This window comes from Pagrus major, chromosome 13, assembly GCF_040436345.1.
Source record: "Pagrus major chromosome 13, Pma_NU_1.0".
NCBI lineage: Eukaryota > Metazoa > Chordata > Actinopteri > Spariformes > Sparidae > Pagrus > Pagrus major.
The window spans coordinates 25,494,327-25,513,929 of NC_133227.1; the positions used below are offsets into that span (position 1 = coordinate 25,494,327).

General features: G+C 42.1%; 2 protein-coding genes across 7 annotated transcripts in view; one reads left to right on the plus strand and one right to left on the minus strand.

Annotated features, from left to right (window-relative positions):
* The window catches only part of irf1b (interferon regulatory factor 1b), a 30,198-nt gene extending 24,289 nt beyond the window's left edge, over positions 1 to 5,909 (minus strand). Inside the window, exons 1-11 of one of the 3 annotated variants that reach the window (XM_073479230.1) lie at positions 5,503 to 5,646; positions 4,666 to 4,758; positions 4,047 to 4,146; positions 3,772 to 3,939; positions 3,589 to 3,629; positions 3,282 to 3,402; positions 3,125 to 3,156; positions 3,034 to 3,064; positions 2,856 to 2,884; positions 2,578 to 2,698; positions 1,420 to 1,922 (exon numbers count right to left, since the gene is read on the minus strand). In XM_073479230.1, coding sequence (XP_073335331.1) covers positions 1,819 to 1,922; positions 2,578 to 2,698; positions 2,856 to 2,884; positions 3,034 to 3,064; positions 3,125 to 3,156; positions 3,282 to 3,402; positions 3,589 to 3,629; positions 3,772 to 3,939; positions 4,047 to 4,146; positions 4,666 to 4,752 — 834 coding nt within the window. In that variant the 5' untranslated portion in view covers positions 4,753 to 4,758; positions 5,503 to 5,646 and the 3' untranslated portion in view covers positions 1,420 to 1,818. Of the gene's footprint in view, positions 1 to 1,203; positions 1,923 to 2,577; positions 2,699 to 2,855; positions 2,885 to 3,033; positions 3,157 to 3,281; positions 3,403 to 3,588; positions 3,630 to 3,771; positions 3,940 to 4,046; positions 4,147 to 4,665; positions 4,759 to 5,502 lie in introns of those variants that run through there. The other 2 variants (XM_073479228.1, XM_073479227.1) reach the window with 2 other exon arrangements.
* Positions 5,910 to 13,029: 7,120 nt separating this feature from the next.
* The window catches only part of acsl6 (acyl-CoA synthetase long chain family member 6), a 46,409-nt gene continuing 39,835 nt past the window's right edge, over positions 13,030 to 19,603 (plus strand). Inside the window, exons 1-2 of one of the 4 annotated variants that reach the window (XM_073479233.1) lie at positions 13,030 to 13,157; positions 15,146 to 15,505. In XM_073479233.1, coding sequence (XP_073335334.1) covers positions 15,460 to 15,505 — 46 coding nt within the window. In that variant the 5' untranslated portion in view covers positions 13,030 to 13,157; positions 15,146 to 15,459. The remainder of the gene's footprint in view (positions 13,158 to 15,145; positions 15,506 to 19,603) is intronic. The other 3 variants (XM_073479232.1, XM_073479234.1, XM_073479236.1) reach the window with 3 other exon arrangements.

A 19,603-nucleotide genomic window follows, 5' to 3' on the forward strand; every position in this document is an offset into this window, starting at 1 on the left:
AACATCAGCTGCTACAAACATGCAGACACTTTATTTTTTACACCCTTCTCCTGTCTTCATGCTGCTTATTGTGATTTATGTTGATTGTAAGTAATGATTAAGCCAACATGCATGGCTTAAGCTCAGTTTAATTTAATGATAACACTCGACAAAGACACTTCCTAAAAATGTGTGGGGATTACAGGGGAACCCCAGATAGAGACAGAACTATAATTGATGCAACATGTTAATCAATAACAGAAGACAACAAAACACCAACAGCAACAAAATAAGCACCCTCAACACTGTGCACAAGCCATGCAGGGCAACAGGAAATGGCAAAACATTGGTGACATTAAAAACTAGGAGAGTCTGGAGGCCTGGCCAAAAAAAACAAAAAGGATGGGACAGCTAATCAGTCGGATGTAGGACCCAGAACTTTCCTCCCTATATTATATAAAAGTGCCAAAACTAAATAAAAAAACATAGCTGCGAAAACTGGACTACCAGACCGTCATCCCCAAACTAAGAAACAAGAAAGACAAAAACTCTAAAGCAATGAGAGCTGAGAGATGAGAGAGAGCCTCCCTTAAATATGGGCAGGATCACACACCACCCCGAGAGAGGACAACAATAACAACAATAATGCATCAACAATATCCACCAATTTTGTTATATGAAGCCATGCAAGAAACGCAAAGCAGCAAGAAACAAAAAGTTACGTTAAAACAAAACTAACAAACATTATGGTAGAAAAACCATGATAAAGTGCCCTCTGGGGCGCCTTTCCAGTGGAGGAAATGTGACAAAGTGTCAGATTACATGCAGCTTCCTCTGGAGCTTATAAAAGGCTTATATATACACTACTTTTTTACATATGCAGAAGTACTCACAATGAGCTGTAAACACACTTTAATATGTCAAATTTGTGGAGTTACCCTTCAAGTTGCAGTGCATTGAGCTCTCAGGGTCACTGTAGCCTTCCCTAAATAATTACCTCTTTCGTTCCTGAGTGCATTATATCCAGACACAGATATGGCAGATGATGAACATCCTGCCTGATGTTACATTTAATTACTCCTGACGTCATGAAAACTTGCTCTTTGCTTGACAGACCAGTTTTTCTTGCACCTGACTGTGTTGAAATGAGACGTAATGGTTTTGTTTTAATCTTTCATCTCCGCTCACTGAAAACTTTGTGTGAACAGTAAGGACTCATATTCATTCACATTTGGATTTTCTTTATTTTTCTACAAACACAAGAACAAAACAATCTGTACAAACAATTATTTACAATAGCTACCTGCAAACAAAACGTCACATCCTGCAGTATAGAGCTTTCACCAGAAGTTAGGAGGTTTGTTTAAATTCTTATCCCTTAAACTTAAATTCACACTTATCTAACGGAAAGAAAAAAAAACGTTTTATGTGATATTAATGATACATGAACTACAAGTCAGATGTTGCTTGCTGAATATGATGCTATTTGCATTTTGGCGACCATGTCTGTATTCATGGCTTGATTATGATCATGTAGCTCCATGGGCTGCCTGAGTAAAACAGATTCACAACAAAATGCCTTGAACCAGCCAAAAACATAGAGAATAAACAGTGTGAATTCCTCTGACACAGCAGTGCACTTCATATTGTCTCTTCATAACTTCAGAGCGAGGGTGAGAGGGATAAGCTTTTCTGAGCTTCAAACACATGGCACACATGTGGGAGTTGTAGTTGATGAGAATGAGTCAACTGAGATGAGGGGTCGGATGGGGAAGATGATGGCAGGAAGAACTCTATCAAAAGTCCAAAGGTGTACAACACCGCCTTGTCGTGAAGTCCTCAGTGGAAGGGCGGGAGCTGTTGGCAAAAGTTGTTCCAGAATTCATCTGTGGGAGGGTCTGAGCCCAAAGTGATGTACTGCGGCATTTCGTCTAGTTCGTCGACTGCAAAGCAAACAGAGAAAATCCGAGGTCAGGGTGGTGACGAAGAGCACGCATGAACTGAACTTAAATACTAAACATCTTGAAAAGTGAGCTCAAGTCTGAGAAAATAATGACGTAATGGTGATGTCAGCAGGGTCATCTCGGACCCAGTGTTTGAGGTGAGCGTTTCCAGGCAACAAAACAGGCTTTTACGTTGCATTATGGGAAATGTAGGATCCAGAGTTTTTGCACCCCTTAAAGGGACTAAAAGTCAGGATATCTCAGCCTCTGCTGCATCAACTTTGACTCTTCTGTTGTTATTCTGTGTCTTGTTGGTTACCTAACTTCATGAAAGTGTGATGCCATATCACTGGATGAGCACCTTTAATAGATAGTTGCAAAGGTGCAATATTTAAGAATTTTACTTGAGATCAATAAAAAAAAACAAGCTAACTAGCTAACCGCAGCTATTGTTAGCTGTTACTCTGTTGATACGCTGTTTGTTTTGAGTATGAATGCGACAGGTGGCTGATTCTCACACACTGCACCTTTAAGGTGTAATATTTTGGCATGCATATGTCTGTAACTTCACTTTGCAGCCTGAGTGAGTGCTGCACATTAACGTCTATATTTTACACCTAATTGCTAACATGGAGTGTCCACTAACAACATTTACCTGAGGAAGATTCACTCCACTGGCTCCCTGGGCTGGTGCATGCTTCATTGCTCAGGAACCCCGTGCCGTCTAAACTGCATGATGTCATCCAGTGTGAGTCTTTCTCCAGTTGCTGGCAAATCTGAAAGAGCAACACTGGACTTAGTATGGCCAAAATATTCTACACAACTGGAATTTTTTTCAACATCAGAAAGGCAGAATATGACAAACATGGGTATTCCTGCCAATGAAAAATGCATGCTGTTAAGAGTAGGAGCCAATAAGGAGGCGATGCTTACCTGGATAATGTGGTCGGTTTCGTCGAAATCTGGAAGATCACAGCAAAGAGAGAGGGAGAGAAAAGGGAGGAGGATGAGCACGGCTCTGTGGTATCGATATATCTGTTTGTATTTACCCTAATTTCACTTCATCCTGAACCATTTATTAGCAAGTATGTCGTGTGTGTTGTTGTCTTACCGGGGCTGTGTTCAGGTGAAACTTCAAATCTGTGGCAGAAGGTCTGGTTTGGAAAGCTTGATCCCCCGATCTCAACTGACATAGACCAGTCGGGGACTTCAGACGGAGCCACAAATGAGAAATCTGCAAAAATGGTGAACAATGGCATTCAATAAACTGCAACCAAACATTCAGCACATTAAGCTTCTTAAATAATGTACGGCCACCGGTTAAAGCATTTCCTCGTCACGTTATCTGTTTTTCCTCACCTTCCTCCTCGGTGTTCACTGTGCTGTCGACCGTGTTCTCCTGAGCGGAGGAAGTGTCCTCCGGATTTGACTCGTCCATGGGAGTGTCGCTGTCCTCTTCCTCTATCTTGACAATTGAGCCCTGCAGATGCAGATACAAAGACACGTTCGGTTAGATTCAGGAAATGAAATAACAAAACAAAGACTGAGCAGTCGTTTGTCTCGCTACCGCTCCAGTGCCTTTAATATTATCTGGGTCGGTGTGAGCGTGTGGTATAAAGCAAACACCACTAAAGTCAACGTAAAAAGTAGAATGGTCATTATTTACCTTCTTCATTGTCTTGGTTTGCTTTGCTTTGCTCCGTTTATCTGTGCAGATGAAAAAAAAGACATTTGGTTAACATCTTAAACAGTTTTTTGTGTTTGCAGAACAAACTGAGCACAGATGAAAAAAAAAAGATCAGCAGCAGCGTTAATTCAAGCTCTGCCTACTTCCTGTCAGTTCGCTCACCTCTAGATTTTGGTGTGGAGGGCAACAACCTGAAGACGCGCATGGCTTGGTGGCCCTTGTTGATGCTCTTGTCTTTCACCTCCTCGACATCCGGCAGCGAGTTCATTGCGCAACGGAAGTTGGCTTTCCACGTCTTTGGGTCACAGGTCTGACCTTCCACGTACTTCCCTGCAAAAAAAACCAACAACATTTTGTTTACACCTTTTTCCATCCAAACAACAAGAAGAATTTCCTGCTTCTGTTCACAGTAAGCGTGCATGTTCAAGCTCCCTCACCTGTGTGGATGGCCCACAACTTAAACAGACTTGCGTCCTTGGCCAGCTCCCAGCCGTGTCGGGCTGCATGCTTCCAGGGGATTGAGAACATCGTCTTTTCCTATAAAATACAAAGAGAAAGACTGAGTTGGAGGGTGACTGCACGTTCGACTTGAAATAAATCAAAATACGAGCATTATTTTTTAAATATTGCAGGAGGCTGCCATTGAAACTGAGCATCTAATTATAGTTTCATGTTAAAGTATGTAAAAATGTTATTTGCATAGCACGGTGGCAGTGCCCACAGTGGAAAACACACACACAAAACAAGCTTATAGGCTATTTATATATGATGCTTTGTCTTTTTTCCTGCACAACACCAAAATCCAACTTTCGAACAAGCGACTCTAAAGGTAACATGCAGGTGTTATGTCTTCGTTAAAGACAAGAGACAACTTAAACATAAAAAAGACAGGTGCAGCCTTCACTTCCCTGTCTAGAAGTTGCCCCAGCTCCTACAACAAATACATTTCAAGATGTCTATTTCTGCACTTATTTCAATTTACTAACTAAACTTCTTCAGTAACTGTCGTTCACAAGAACTAATCAAGTCTGTTGCAGCAGGAAATGACCTCCTCACCTTGTCCACCCAGCTCAGACCCGGGACGTCGTTCGACTCGATCATCTTCTCCAGCCATGGCCTCATCCTCATCCTTGTCACGGGCATGTTTGCCTAAAATATTCCGCAAAAGAGGAAAAGAAAAAAAAGCATATTCTTTAGATAAGGAATGCTGTGTGAGATCGTACTGACAGTAGATGAACACCAGCATCTGCCTCAGCTCAGATTTACTGTTGCGCGCTGCTCGAGGAGGAGGAGGAGGGAGTGTGAGAGAGGAGGTCACGGCCGGGGCATACAGGCGAACCGGGGAGGGCGTTTGCGTAGGAGTAGATAGCGATGGACCAAAAATACTTACCTGAGTGGATTTTTTTTTAAGTCTTTAACATTGAGAAAGTGCCCAAATGCACGTGGCTTAATTTTTGCATTGCAAAATTTTTCGTCAAGTTTATTTTCTCCGTGCGGGAGACTTTTGGCGACTTGCGCCAAAAGTCCGCTGTGCGCGGGGAGAGCGCACGCCTCCTCCTCTGTCAGCAGCATGCATTTAATACAATACATAGTTTTTTTGTTTGTTTGTTTTTTAAATTTTTCATTCAGTCATTTCGTTAATCCCCTGGTCGCGTCACTTGCTTGCACGCATGTGTGCAAGACTGACACAAACTTTACCAAACTTTAACATTAAAATCATCAGTGAATTAGTCATTTCAGGATGTTAAAGGCTCCTAACAACTTTATCTTCCTGTAGATTTGTCAAAATATAGGATAAAGATAAATACATGAATATATATATATTTGTTTTAAATGTTAAAATATGAGGCATCCATGCAAGTAGAAGTGATAAATTAATATCAAATCACTTACAAAATTTGCTTGTTCTATGATCCGTCAGAAGAAAAAAAATGCAAAACAAAAGATTAGTCCAATTGGTTGAAGTTGTTTTCTTCCACAGAAGTGTCTCTTCTCCGTGTCTTTGTGTTATCCACCTGAAGACCAGTGTCGATCAGACGAGGGTACTGGCTTCTCTGTTCAGTCTGTCGGATTTATATGCAGTGTAGTGGGTTTTCCCCGGCTGGGCATGGAGGCGGAGACGCTGAAAAAAGTGTCGGCTCTTACAACACACGTACAGCAAGTCTACTAAGATATCTGTTTATCAAAGAGCACTTGAAGCAATTTCCCTGCGTAATAATCACTTGGCATGTTTTTGCCATTCAAACCTCCCTCCTTTCTCACCTCTAAATGTGTTTTAAAGACGCCACAAGATCAGGTATAAAAATAAAGACAGGTGAAGTTGAGTTTTTCTTGCAGTGGGGTTCGCGCATGCGCAGCTCTGCCCCAAATTCGGCAGCAGACCTGTTTCCGAGAAATCACGCTGTAAAAAGCAAGGAGGAAGTTAACGACAACATGGGTTGATTACAACGGCCTCATGCACGTAGGCACGACCGACCCTCAGACCCAGGAGATGACTTACTGACACTCCCATGAGCACAATGCACTTGTGCAGAAATGGCCTGTTTACGAAAAGTCTGCAGGCTCACTGTGATACATGCAGGGAGATGAATGAAAGTATGGCAGGGTATAGTTTATTAGATTATAAATAAAATGTAAAAAAAAATAAAGCTAATTATTATGTTGTGTCATGTACAGTGCAAAGTTATAACTATAATATAATAAATATAAAACATAATGTAGCACTTGTGATAGAGTCTGTCATATAAATCCAGATTGGAGGTTGTGTGTAACTTATTAAATAACAATATGCACATAAAATGTAAAATATACACGTAATAAAGAGGGTATATTAAGCAACATGCACACGCCCACACACACGAACTCATCCAGAAGTTATCAAAGTTGACCTCGTGCACAGTCCGATATGATAAACATCTGCAGGGACCAGCCCTTCAGTATAAACAGGCTTCAGCTGAGAAGTCGGGCATTTACAAGAAATGGTGTAGTAATTTCAAGCAGCCGGCAGGGGCAGCAGTGGTGCGGCCCGGTGTCGTCACAGCTCGAGCCTCTCTCCGCGCGCTGCCCTGAGCTGTGATGACACAGCGGGAACGGGAGCAGTCGTGAAGCACGCGGAAGCTGCAGCTGCGTGGGCTCGATAACAAGGCCGCGGATACACACATTATTATTCATACTGACACGTGATTCACTGAGACATGAAGCGAGCGAGGGAGTGAATTAAAAAAAAAAAAAAAAAATGCCAGCGCGTGATGTGTAGTGAAATGTTTGTATCGTGTTCTTCTTTTCATAAATGAATTCTGGTGCTTTTTTTCCCTCTCTTGTGCAGCTAATAAATCCCAGAGCTCAGGTTATGTAACAGCGCAGCCCTCTTGTCTTCATGGGAATGTTGGAAACCCCGCAACATGTCGCAGTGACCGGTGGCGGTGCTGCTGTCCATGTAGGGGCTTCCCGCGCGCCGCCGGCTGCGCGCCCGAGATAGCAGGGGCTCGAGTGCGCGCACGCGTCTTGGAGGGAATGGCAGGGAGATTTCCAGCGGAGTTTTCACCGGCTGTTAGTCTGTGGGGTTTCCCGCTGAAGGCCCTCACATGGATTCACAGGGGAAAATCATCCCGGTTTTTCAAAGCTGTAATTGTTTTGTAACAGGAGTCGAGGCTGTCAGACGAACTCCCTGCTGATGGATGACAACAGCGTGCGGAGAAAGATGTGAATTATAGGAATTCACTGACGCAAAACGCATGCAGCTGTGCAGATGAGACCTGTGCTGTGCTGTCAGATCAGGATTAGACCCATAACAAAGACATTATTTTAAAAAAAGCACCAACTAAAGTGTTTGCCAACTCTTTTATTTTATCTTTTTACTTTGTTTTAACGTGATTTTACCAGGAAATACATGCAAAATGTTTTAAAAAGCACCACATTTAGTGCTTAGCAACCTTTTTATTTAATTTTTTACCTTATTTCCCAAGAAATACATGTTAATTATTTTAAAATGCTCCAACTTTAGTGTTTACCAACCTTTTTATCGTATTTTATTACTTTATCTTAACTTTATTTAGGAAATTCATGCAAAATGTTTTAAAAGCACCAAATGTAGTCTTTTTCAACCTTTTAACTTGATTTTACCAGGAAATACATATACATTGTTTTTAAAAGCACCAACTTTAGTGCTTAACAACTTTTTATTTTATATTTATAGTATTTTATATTTTACCAGGAATATCCCAGTGACAGTCAAAGTGTCTTTAATAAGGGAATCTTGAGCTTCCTGGCCAAGACAGCAGCATTAACAAAACATAAGGACACACAACAAGTGTCACATAAAAGAAAAAGAGATTTACTGTAAAACAAGCAGTAAATTACATCAAGATGCTACAATGCTGTGCTGACGGTCTGGTTATGTTTAGAAAGAAAAAACACTTGGTTAGGGTGAGGAAAAGATCATGTTTTGCATTAAATGACCTGGCTGGAGATGTACCGACTCCTTGTTACTCCTATCCAGTGATGTCATGCCTACAAATGTTAAAATGCAGTGTTAAAATGCAGTCACGGGCTTTCCAGCCTTGTCAACTGGCCGTAACTCCGTCCCCTCTGCTCGCCCCTTCGAGAGTCGGGTCATAAAAAAGCAATGGGAACTTGATATGGCACAACAGTAAAACAGTCAGACCTGTAAACTAACTATCCTTTAGAAATATAACTGCACCAACACCAGCCAGCTTACCATTTCCAAGTTTCATCTACTTTATTTACAACCTAATCTTTTGTTTTCACACCCGCAGAGATAAATTCCTGCACATTTATTTCACTCTGTGCATACAGTGAAGGTAATTCTGATTATTTAGGCCACCTGCAAGGATAAGACAGTAATTTGAGGCTTTGGGACGAGGCAAGCAGCTTGAGCATTCAATCTCCCCCTGGACCATCTGCTTTGACAGCTCACTGACAGTGGATCAAGTCAAAGCCCTCGCCAGTTCGCCTGTAAATGCACTGCGACCTCATGCCTGGGAGGAAGGTGGGGGGGGGAGTGGGAGAGTGTAAACAGCAGGTTACTTTTCACAGATATGATGTCCCACTTGATCTGGATTTTAGGGAGATTTTTGCCTTTTTCTTGGGGAAAGTCTGGTTAACTCCTGACACGTTCAGTACTCTGTTTGTAGCACAGCAGCAAAGTAACCTGTTTCCTGTTCTCTGGATACTGGCTGCAGGCATTTCTGTAGTATCGCCTTTTAATTGTCGACGTTGGCACTAGTTGATATAAACGTCCCTCTCGTGCCTCAGTGGATTTTTCCCACACAGTATTTTCCATGTCAGCCACTCCTCAGAGTCGGCTGCCAAAGCATCTGCAACCCACTGCATGACACACGTGAAGCTCTTTGGATAATAAGGCCACGCTTTGTTTTACTGGCTTTTCAATTATGTGCTTATAATTTCCTGGAAGTCCTGAAAAAAGAAATCATTCAGTTCTAATAGAGCGGAGCAGAAATGAAACCTTAAACCTGTGAATAAGTAATAGGTTAGTATAAGGTAGCACAAAAAGCAGCATTCTTGCACATCTGGTGACCTCAACCAGAAGTTAAGGGGTTTTCGTTTTAATCTGTTACCACAAGTTTAAGAGATTTTCACGTTTTGTACATAAATTATGTCAGTAAATGCACCACCTAAGAAATTTATTTTAAGCATTTATGTAATGACATGGCATGCAGCCATTTGGTAAGTTTAAAGGCAACACTGAATTTGTCTTGTAAACTTGTCTTTAAAAGAGACTATAGAGGCTGTCTGACACATTTAAACACATTTATGCCTCAGAAATAAAAAACAAGTATCATATACTTGTGTTTGCCACAAATGAATTCCTGCAATAATCCAAAATCCAAAATTGAAAAATCCCAGAGGGAACCAGGCCGATGCTGACTTCCAGGTTAGCCTACAAAAACACATCATCCCTGCAGCGCTCTATTACAGTAAAAGCTCACACTGATTAATAACCTCTGGAGGTCACGTGCTAATTGAACACTATCTCTTTTGTTCCCAGTAATCGGTATAAAGACATATGTGCAGGAAACTCATTCAATTTAGATGTTGATGATGGAGGGAAGGAGAAAGTGAAGAGTGGAAAAACAGGGATGATTTGGGTGTAGTTAGGTGATGAATGAGAGATAAACAAGGAATGTGAGCAGAGTGCTAAAAATATATGAATGGAACAAGTTGGACAACATGTTGATTAAAAACAACAGTCAGGAGTAAACAAGTCAAGTTTCCACGATTCCCACAGACCTGCTTCAGGCCAATCGAGACATTAATTGCATCATCACTGCAGGTTTCAGTCCAACCGGCCTTCTGATGTCAGAGTTTTACTCAAGTGGTTTTAAGCTGTAGCACCCCCTTCAGGCCAACACATGCACTGTTTAAACATACCACAGTGACACAATGTACTGTCCTCTGTAAGGTCATCAGGAACAAACTGTCTCTGAGATGTACCTCTCAAGTTGTGTAAAAAGAAACCATGCAAAAAAGCACCATCACCACAAAGTTTTTGCATTTAAGAATCCAACTTTGAGTAAAAGTACACTCAGAAAATGAAAGGACAGTGACTTTAAGTATTTTTATTACATGTAAATGTAGGCTGATTAAAAAACCTTGCATCAAATGTCACATTTTACATTGAACCTATTTAATAGAATTAGATGGAAAATTTACGTTATTGACATACGTAAAGTTACTGTTTGTAACTGAGTGAACAGAAGCTTTATAGGTTAAAAGTAATAGCACTAATTGGGATATATATCATGATACATTACACTACTAGAGCTGATGCATCATTTTGTAAGGCGTTGCTGTTTAAGCTACGTTAAATAAAGTCGGGTAGTGTGTCCAAAAGAGCCATAAAATCAATCCGAGGGGTCGTGAGATGATAAATGGTGTAGGAGCAAAGGAAAAAAAAGTTCTGCCACATACATTTGAATTATTTTTCCTGACTTTTATGTCTTTTTTTGTGAAATATTGCAGAGTTTTACCTCCATGGGCCTCAAACAGCTATTAGACAGAGGAAAAGTTTAGAGGTGAATCCACTCTCTAATAGACAAAGAAGCCCCAACTATACGCTACTTTTCAGTAAGAGGTATTATATTTAATGATTTAGTGGAGTAAAAACAGTATTTCATTCTGGATGATAGATGTATGAGGAGCATAAAATGGAAATACTCAAGAATGTATACCTTAAACTTGTGCAACGCCTAACAATGGGATTTTAAGGGCTTTTTAACTACAGTTAGTGCATATATTGGATAAAGCTAAGTGTAAATATGAACAGCACGTGCTTATAGATCCTTGTTTGCCAAAGGTTCTTACAGTTCTCTGAGTTCGTACACTGCCTGACACACTGTTACTAATTAAACCCCACCGTTGTAGCTGGAGCGAGGGCAGCAGTGAAATATGTTCAGAGGGTCACTGAGTCTATGTGATGTCACACTCCTGATGGCTGATACTTATCTGCCGTAAAACAAAGTTAGGACATATGAGAAACCGGAGGCCGATAGACAAGACGTGCTTTTGTCTCTTTAACCCGTTGGTGTTTTTTATAGGACATGACCTGCTGTTCTGGAAGACGTATTGCTAAATTTCATATACTTTTAGTGCTTTGTACAACCCCTGCAATCATTACATCTCATTTGAAATCTTAAGACAATAACTCTGGACCAAATACACCTGCAGGGCAGCTGAGAATTCACAAACTACTGGCACCACTGGTGTGTTTAATCGCTACTTTAACAGTTTAATTTGACTGCTGTAATGTTTGACGCTTTGTGTTGCACAAATAAAAGAATCCAGCAGCCTGAGGAAGGTCATGCATCTACCAATACAGTAAGACCAGCATATGACAGAGCCACTTTGCTCAGCCTGCTTTCAATTTGGCCCAGTGGCCACTCAGGGTATTGCAGCTACAACCTCCCCTGCAGGAGAGAAGTCTATAAAACAGGACACCCCAAACTACCAACAAGGTCGATAAAGACTCAGTTTTTGACCCATGGAGGTTTTATATTTGTAAAACCTTCCTTGAGCTGAGAAATATGCAATACAGCTGTGGTGACAGCTGTATTGAAGACGGAGAAACACACTAAAACTCAACGTAACTACGTCGTATGACTTCTGATGAAGAAATGCCTCCAGAAAATGAAAGAACACACCTCAGAAAATTACTGACAGGGATGATAATATCCTGACCAAACAAGGGCCGGTCCCACAGATAATCACTGAGAAGTCTGCAAATACACTGTGAACAGGAGTCTCTCCCAAACAAAATCATGGGAACAATGTGTTGGTAAAAAAAAATCAGACATTGACCTAATTTCTGAAGTGTGTTCTTTCATTTTCTGGAGGCATTTCTTCACCAGAAGTCATATGACGTAGATATGTTGGGTGTGTTTCTCCAGACATCTCCTATTGACTTCAATACAGCCGGCACCAGAAAGGTTTCTTATGTCCACACTTCACAGAGTTAACAAACTGAAGGATCCTTTGTCTCCTACCAAGCTTTTTGTGTTTATTTTTAGGTAATTGACTCGTTAATGTTCAGCTTCATTACTAAACATCCCTCCTTTTTTGTGTAAATAATAGTTAATGGAAAGTCTCGAAGGATATTGTTCAAGAGAATAATAACAAGAAGAGAAAGATTAACAGAACAGAGTCTTACTTTTCGTCTGGTGCAGACTTCTAATGCTCTTTGTTCAATACTCATTATCAAATGTGAGCATGCTAACATACTAAACCAAGACGATGAACATGGTCAACCTGCATGTTGGCCTTTAGCTCAAAGCACCACGTAAGGTACAGCCTCACAGAGCTATCTGCTGCTGTCGACTCTTGTTATCAAGCTTTTTTTTCTCTACACCACAAAATGCACTTAACTCAAACTAAAACTGAAGATATCTCTTTCACTTGCTCATAAATTATGAAACTTTTCCTGGATGATAAGCTGCGTTTAAAGTAAGAAAAAGGACATTTTTGAACTGGAAAGATAAGGTCCCCCTTATTCATTACTTTCCTGTCAGAGAAGGGAAAAGGAATGTTTATCTCTGTTATCATCCATTTTGACACCTGACCTTGACCCTAACCTCCCGTCTCTATGATAACATGATAACACAATTTTAACAGTGTTGTGGTTTAATCACTGAGCAGTTTTAACTCAGCAGATTGTTTTTTCTCTTGTGTGTACTTTGACCACATTGCAAAATAAATAAACTAAGTAATCAGTGCTCTCCCCTAAAACCACATTCACTCTCCGGCTGTCCATGCTGGCAGATCACAGGTACCGCCGTTAAGACTTACAAAGTACACTGAGGGTATAAAAGACAGTTTGTAATTTCAGTGTGCATGTGCATGTGTTTGACCATTTTTCCCTCCTCTTCCTCCTCCATAAATGAACAGGTTGACTTTTTGTCTTCTTTGTGTTTCTCCCTGCGCTGGAAAAAGAGAAGAAGAAGAACAAGAAGGTGGCGGGTGGCGCTGCTGCGGGTGACAGATTAGAGGTCCTGACAAGTGACCCATTTAATAAGGTCAGTCACATGACAGGAGCGACATTAAGACAGTAAGCATGTCGGCCACTACTGGAGACACTTGTGAGATAGATAAACTCACAGGCTGAGTCAGTGAATGAAGAGATTTGGGATTTATATGTGATTTATTGCATTTTAACTGCTGTTGTTGCCCTCAAAATGGGGCATGAGGCAGTAAAGGTGCCCCAGTATTCATCATCTGTCATACTTTAAGGGTACAATGCTGGATAATGCAGGATGCACCATAATAGAGGTGTAGTGGCGTTTGTTGGTGAGGTTTTATATTGCAACCAACAGAACACACCTTGTTTCATCCTTCCCTACTGTGGCCGCTTAAAGTGCAGAAAATGTGTAAGGCCCTCTCTCTTTTGAGACAATGTTTGGTTTGTCCTTTCTGGGCTACTGTAGAAACATGGCGATCCAATATGGTGGAGCAGCAAGCCCACTCAGCATTGCTTCCAGTCTGACCCGGTGGCCACTCGCGGTATTGCAGCGAAAAGATCCCCTTGGACCCAAAAAGTATTTTCCACAAAGACCGCCGTTCTAAAAGTTAGAGTTAGAATAGTTTATAACTGAAGTTGGCCTGTAAAGACGGACTAGTGAGTAGATGAGTCTCCATGTTTGGCGTGATGATGTTTAATGTCCCCGACAACTTCTGTAGTCTCATTTAGCCACTTGCCGGGCGCTAAACTGGAAGTTAACCAGTTGGCCGGCAGAAGTCCCAAGTGTGCACGCTCTATGGGCCTCACAACACAGAAGTCGAGCTTTTTTGGCTTCAAAACGCCACTGAGCCAAGGACGTTACATTACATCCGGACACAGCCTTGGATGCAGAGCCCCATTCATATGAAAGCTGCTCAGTGGCGTTTTGAGGCCAAAAAACTTGACTTCCCGGCTATGATTTAGTGCTGAGCTAACTGCATGTCGAAGTATCCTTGAGCAAGATACTGAACCCCAAATTGCTCTTAATGAGCAGTTGTGTGCGCATTGAGCGGTCAGTAGACTAGAAAAACGCTATGGAAATGCGAGTCCATTTACCAAGTCTTTTTGGGCCGCAGTGCATCACGTGATGATGTAATTACACGGTTTGGCCACTACAGACACTGGCTGCAAAGCCTGGCTCTCTTCCTGGAGGCTTGCACCAAGAACGTTTAATTATATCTGTATACAGCCATGGAGAAGGAGCCTCCAGAGGAACGACTGGGCCTCCGCCTCCAACGCTGTGTCCAGATTTAATTTAACGTCCTTGTGTAAAATCAATCTGGTGCAGTGGGAGGTTTCCCATGTAATCCACAAAGGGATGCCATATCTTGTAACATGTTTTACTCTAACTCTGTCTACGTGTACACAGCTATACATTTCAGAGCGCCACATTCTAGATTTGTATCTAGATGTAGTGTTCCCATCATTTGCGATGCAGTCAGACATCAGTCTGAGATTTAAAAAATCAAATATCAGAATAAATGTAAATGATTTTTTTTTTTTTTTCATGTAAATGTGAATGGTTATGTCCTCTCCTATTGCTGTCAGTCACCCACTGCCTCAGTCACCAGTTTTTCTCAAGGTTACTTTAGTTCACTGGGAGTGTCTTATTGGACCACGTGATCCTGATGCGAAGTTACTCGGTGTCAAAGCTGCGCTCAGCTGCAGGGCTGCATGGTGTGATGTGCCGCGGACTAAAAATAACACCGCTTCCCCTTTAAACAATAAAACATTCATAACGTCTAAAACATCCTGTACGAGGACGTTTACTCATTTTTATATGTTTATTTGTTATTTTGTTGCAGAAGAGAGAATTCAAAATGCCAGAATCCAAAGCGATGCTTCCAAGAACACCTCCGCCAGATTTCATGATTGTTCATACAATGAATAAGAGAATTAAATAAAGTCTTGGTTAATCCGTCCTGCACCCAGAATAGAGATTTCACCCCTGATAACCTTGGCGTCGATCGCATCTTCCTGTCCGACCTATAAACCCTCTCGTTTCAGCAGGGGTGTCTGCCATTGCGCAGCAGCCAACTAGGTGAAGGTGGAAAATACAGCAGGAGGAGGAGGAAGGATGCTTCAGTAGGCTGTCAGGGTCTGTTTCTCCAAGCCTGCTGGACATCATCACACGCCGTCCATCCATCCCCCTGCCCAGCTCCCCCACTGTGGTCTGTCTCAGATATATTGTCGACCCCCCCAACCCCCCTCCCTTCTCTCTCCTCCTCCTTAATCTCCCAGATTGTTGGCGACTTGCTGCAGTCGATGCTGCAGTTTTGAGCCGCTCCTGCACCGGGACCCGCTGACTCAATGAGAAAGACATGCTCGCATTCGTTTTGGTCTCTGGGTCGCTCTGGATTATATTAGGTGAGTTTTGAATCGTGTTTATTTTTTTTTTGTTCCCTGTTCGTTATTTGATGGTTTTGCATGGCGGGGCTGTGGCTGGAGGCGATGCACCTGTCTCTCTGTAGAGGATGAAGGCGCATCGCGTTGCCATCCACTGCCGGCTTTTTCGCGCATCTGTGCTGTTTCTGCCGTTTTATTCCACCTCATTCCGTCGAGTTGCTTGATCGCACTCTAATGCTGCAGTTGACGCTTTACCTGCACGACAATGACGCCGGTGACATCTTTAATTCTCCTCCCAGAACACGTGTATCATCCCGGGCCTCCATTCAAACGCGTAACACCTCATTTCAAAATAGCTGTGCGCTTTGGATTTCCTCTGCATTTCCAGCACTTATTTGCTTGAAAGGATGCTTCCAATTTGGCTTCACCTTTCATCAGGTGCTGTGGGGTGGACCGGCTGCCATGCAGCTCGAAGCATGTGGCTCATTTTCTGCACATCTTTCATTTAATTTCCCTGCGTAAACGTGTGTTTTACTCTGAAAAGCCACCGCTTAAACAAAAGGACTGTCCCTCTCTGTAAGCCAAACGGGGAAATAAAAAAAAACGTGTGGTTTTGAGGCCGACCAGCTGCTAAGGTCGTGTGACATTGTGCGTAGACACCGGACACACGTCATTAAAAGGCATAAAATACACTCATGTAGCGGCCTGTTTCACCGCCTCCCGGTGAGGCTCGTACCGGGCGGTGCAAACATCCACCCGCCGGCCATTTATTTCACATTTAACATCTCAATTTGCAAGAAAGCCGGTTGTGAAACTCAGCATTTTTTTTTTTGTCTGTGATGTCCTCCGCCACGTCTCTGTGATGGAGGGAGGGAGGATGAGGGAGGATGACGCGCTTTCGGATGAGCGCAGCTGATTGGACGGAGCTGTCCAGGAGAGAGCGGTGCTGAAATCCTGCGGCCTACCGGCAAACTGAGCACAGCATGCTCCGCTCTCACCGACACCACCCCCCACCCCGGGTTCACGCAGCCGGGTGTGGGGGCATCGGGAGCGGTTTAGAGACACCTCTAGTCGTCTTCAAGCATACGCGAGGAGATTTTTTTTATTTATTTATTTTAAAGATATAATCCCTTTTAAAAGCAGAAAAGATTGCGCGCAAGTACTCATGATAAATAAACAGGGTGTGATTTGTTGTATCCCTCCGCCAAAGAGTATAGGCCGTGAGCGGCAGCTGCACAGCATGGTTGCTAAGTAACCAGCAACCAGTAACAATTGGGGATTTTGGTTGGTGCATTAATATTAAAATCTGCTGTTACAGGCCTGCAGGGGTTGTATTTTGGATACAACAGCCAATCAGAAGTGAGGCCCAAATTTGTTTGAAGCACACTGAATGGTTTGGCCGATGAGCAGAGCCCACCCCAGGGAGAGTCACCACACCTTTAACCTGCCATCCCGTCCCGACACCCTGCTGCTCCTCCGTATGAATAATTCATTTTAATCACCATCTAGTGCAGCCCCGCGCGACATGTAAACCTATTCTTTTTCCCTCCTCAATATTTCATTTGAAAGGACGGTGGTTGCATCGCTCCACCCTTTGGAGGAAAGTACCCAATGATGTTTTAGTATTCAAGGATCCTCCACTTAACACATGGCCCATGTTAGCCAGAGGAATAATGACTGTGACTGAATGACTCTTTTAGTTTTTTGTCATTCAAACCCCTTTTCTGAAGGGAGGGAGGGAGTCAGAGGGGTTGTGAAAATGCCGAAAAACCTGCAAATTAAAGACAAACTGCGTGACTGCACAAGATGACAGAATAGATGTTGAGTGTTCAGTCTCGCCTGCTGTGTAATGAAAGTCTGTCACTGCGCACTCGCACTGAGGGTCAGGAGTTATGAGACGAATAGTGTTGTGATGGGAAGTAACTAAATACATTTACTCAAGTGCTTTTCCAGAGGTGAGCAACAAAGAAATGTTCGGTTCCAAAATGAGATGTAAGATGGTGCCTCATTTTACATGTTATATATATTTATAGATGAACAAAAGACTCGTAGAAGACACCAGAAACAAGTAGTATCGGTACAATTTAACATAAAAATCAAGTGTAACTGACTCCACAAGCAAGATTGTTAATGTTTTTGTCTGAACACCAATGGTGGAAAGTAACCAAGTACATTTACTCAAGTACTCAAGTTAACAAGCCCAAAGTCTGCACCAACAGAAGCTCCCCTCTCCCACAGAAAGCACTGCTCCTGAAACGCCTCGTCAGTAGTCCCGCCTTTAATTCTGTGACATCACACTACATCACCCTGTCACACATTTGCATAATTCATGCCCATATTCACAGTATAGGGGACGCTAACTGGAAGCTGAAAACACAACAGAGCCGCCCGGAGACACGGTGAGCGATGCTGAGTCAGGCGTGTGTGAGCCGACCAATCAGGGCAGAGTGGATATTCAGGAGGGAGGGGCCTTAAAGAGAGCAGTATGAAAATTGGCGGCCATCGTGACGTGTACATTTACTCGTCTACGGTATTGAATTCTACGTTAAAGAATATATTTTTTTCAAGTTTCAACTGAGTGTCATGTCTGTCAGGGCGTGATAGCTTGTGAAAATATAACAACCAGTTTTTCTCAGCCTAAAAAACACTTCGGTTTTCATTCCTTCAAAGATTCAAAAAGCGATTCTGGAGAATACTGATACTGATGCTTCGGGTTGGTAGACTAAACAATCAACTATCTTGGAGGATCAACAAGGATCATTGTAACTGATGACAATGATAATAATCGTGTAATACCACATACTGTGAGGCCGCGAAACCGTGATGTTTGTAAGATGGTTATCGTACCGTGAAAATCTCACACTGTTTCAACCCATGTCTGACAAGTGCTTTCCTTTGCGCAACAAACATAGTTAAGTTGATGATTTCAAGATTAACTCTACATATTGACTCCACTCAAGTCTCATTCCCGGTGTGATCAATAACATCAGCCAGTCTGGGTGCTCCCAGATCCGCACGGCAGCTTTCCGTCTGAGTGGCTTTTTGCTGTCTCAGCGTTCAGTGCATCCACTTCCTCATGTTGTGGGATGCTGGATGGAATAATAGCTCAGCCTAAAGTGCTGAACCAGGTCTGTCCGCTCGTCACATGCTCAAGTGGTTCTCCTGCAGATCAGTCTTCAGTGTAATGTATGATGTTGTTCTCGTTTGGTTATTGTTTGTATTCCTTTCAGATAGAAAACATAATTTGTTTAGCAGTGATATTAAAGGCCCTTTTGGGAGTGAGAAAACCCTTCAGGGAGCATTGTTTGATCCTAAAAACATAATGTTTGATTTCATGATTTCATCTAAAGGAGTTCTTTCTCTTTACCTCAAAAATGAACAATGAAGGAAGTGGTAATATGTTGGTTTTCAGCCTGTTTGTATCACATCCTTAACAATGCAGCAGTGCTCACAAAGGTTCGCAGATTGCACGTGCAAAAGTGTTTCCAACTGCTTGAAGGATTTAACATTTTCAGCATTAATCGCAAAAATGACAACTAATATAGAAAACACGTTTTTTTTTAGAACCCGACCGATATATCACTTAGCCGGTATTATCGACCGATATTGGCCTATCATAGATATATTGGTATAGAGATAATAATGCAGTAAAACATGCTCCAGATAAGCTAAAGCTCCTGTTGGTAAGATAGTCTCATTCCCAATTTGTCAACTTCTGACGCTTACGGATGGCGGCTGACCCGACCTACAAAAGTGTCAGTATTTGACGAGTTGGGAATGAAAAAATCAAATGCATTACGTAAATATGTTTTTGTGAACCACATTTAAGGGATCATTGCAAAAGAAAGGATGTTCATGTATAGATTATGTGTATATAAGAATATCAGCTGATATACTGATATAAAAATGTTTGTCTCCCCAATACTGGCGTCAGCATCAGCCCCAAAGTCCAGTATCTGATAAGCTCTGGTTTGTTTTTTACTCGCCTTTTCTACCCAATTTAAAGTGTGTCTGCGCAATTAGAGAAAATATAATCGAAATGGCGATATCCAAATTGCAGGAAGTTGAGATTGTTTTTAGGTGAAAAAAAACAGCATTATAATGAAGTAGCTGCAGAGA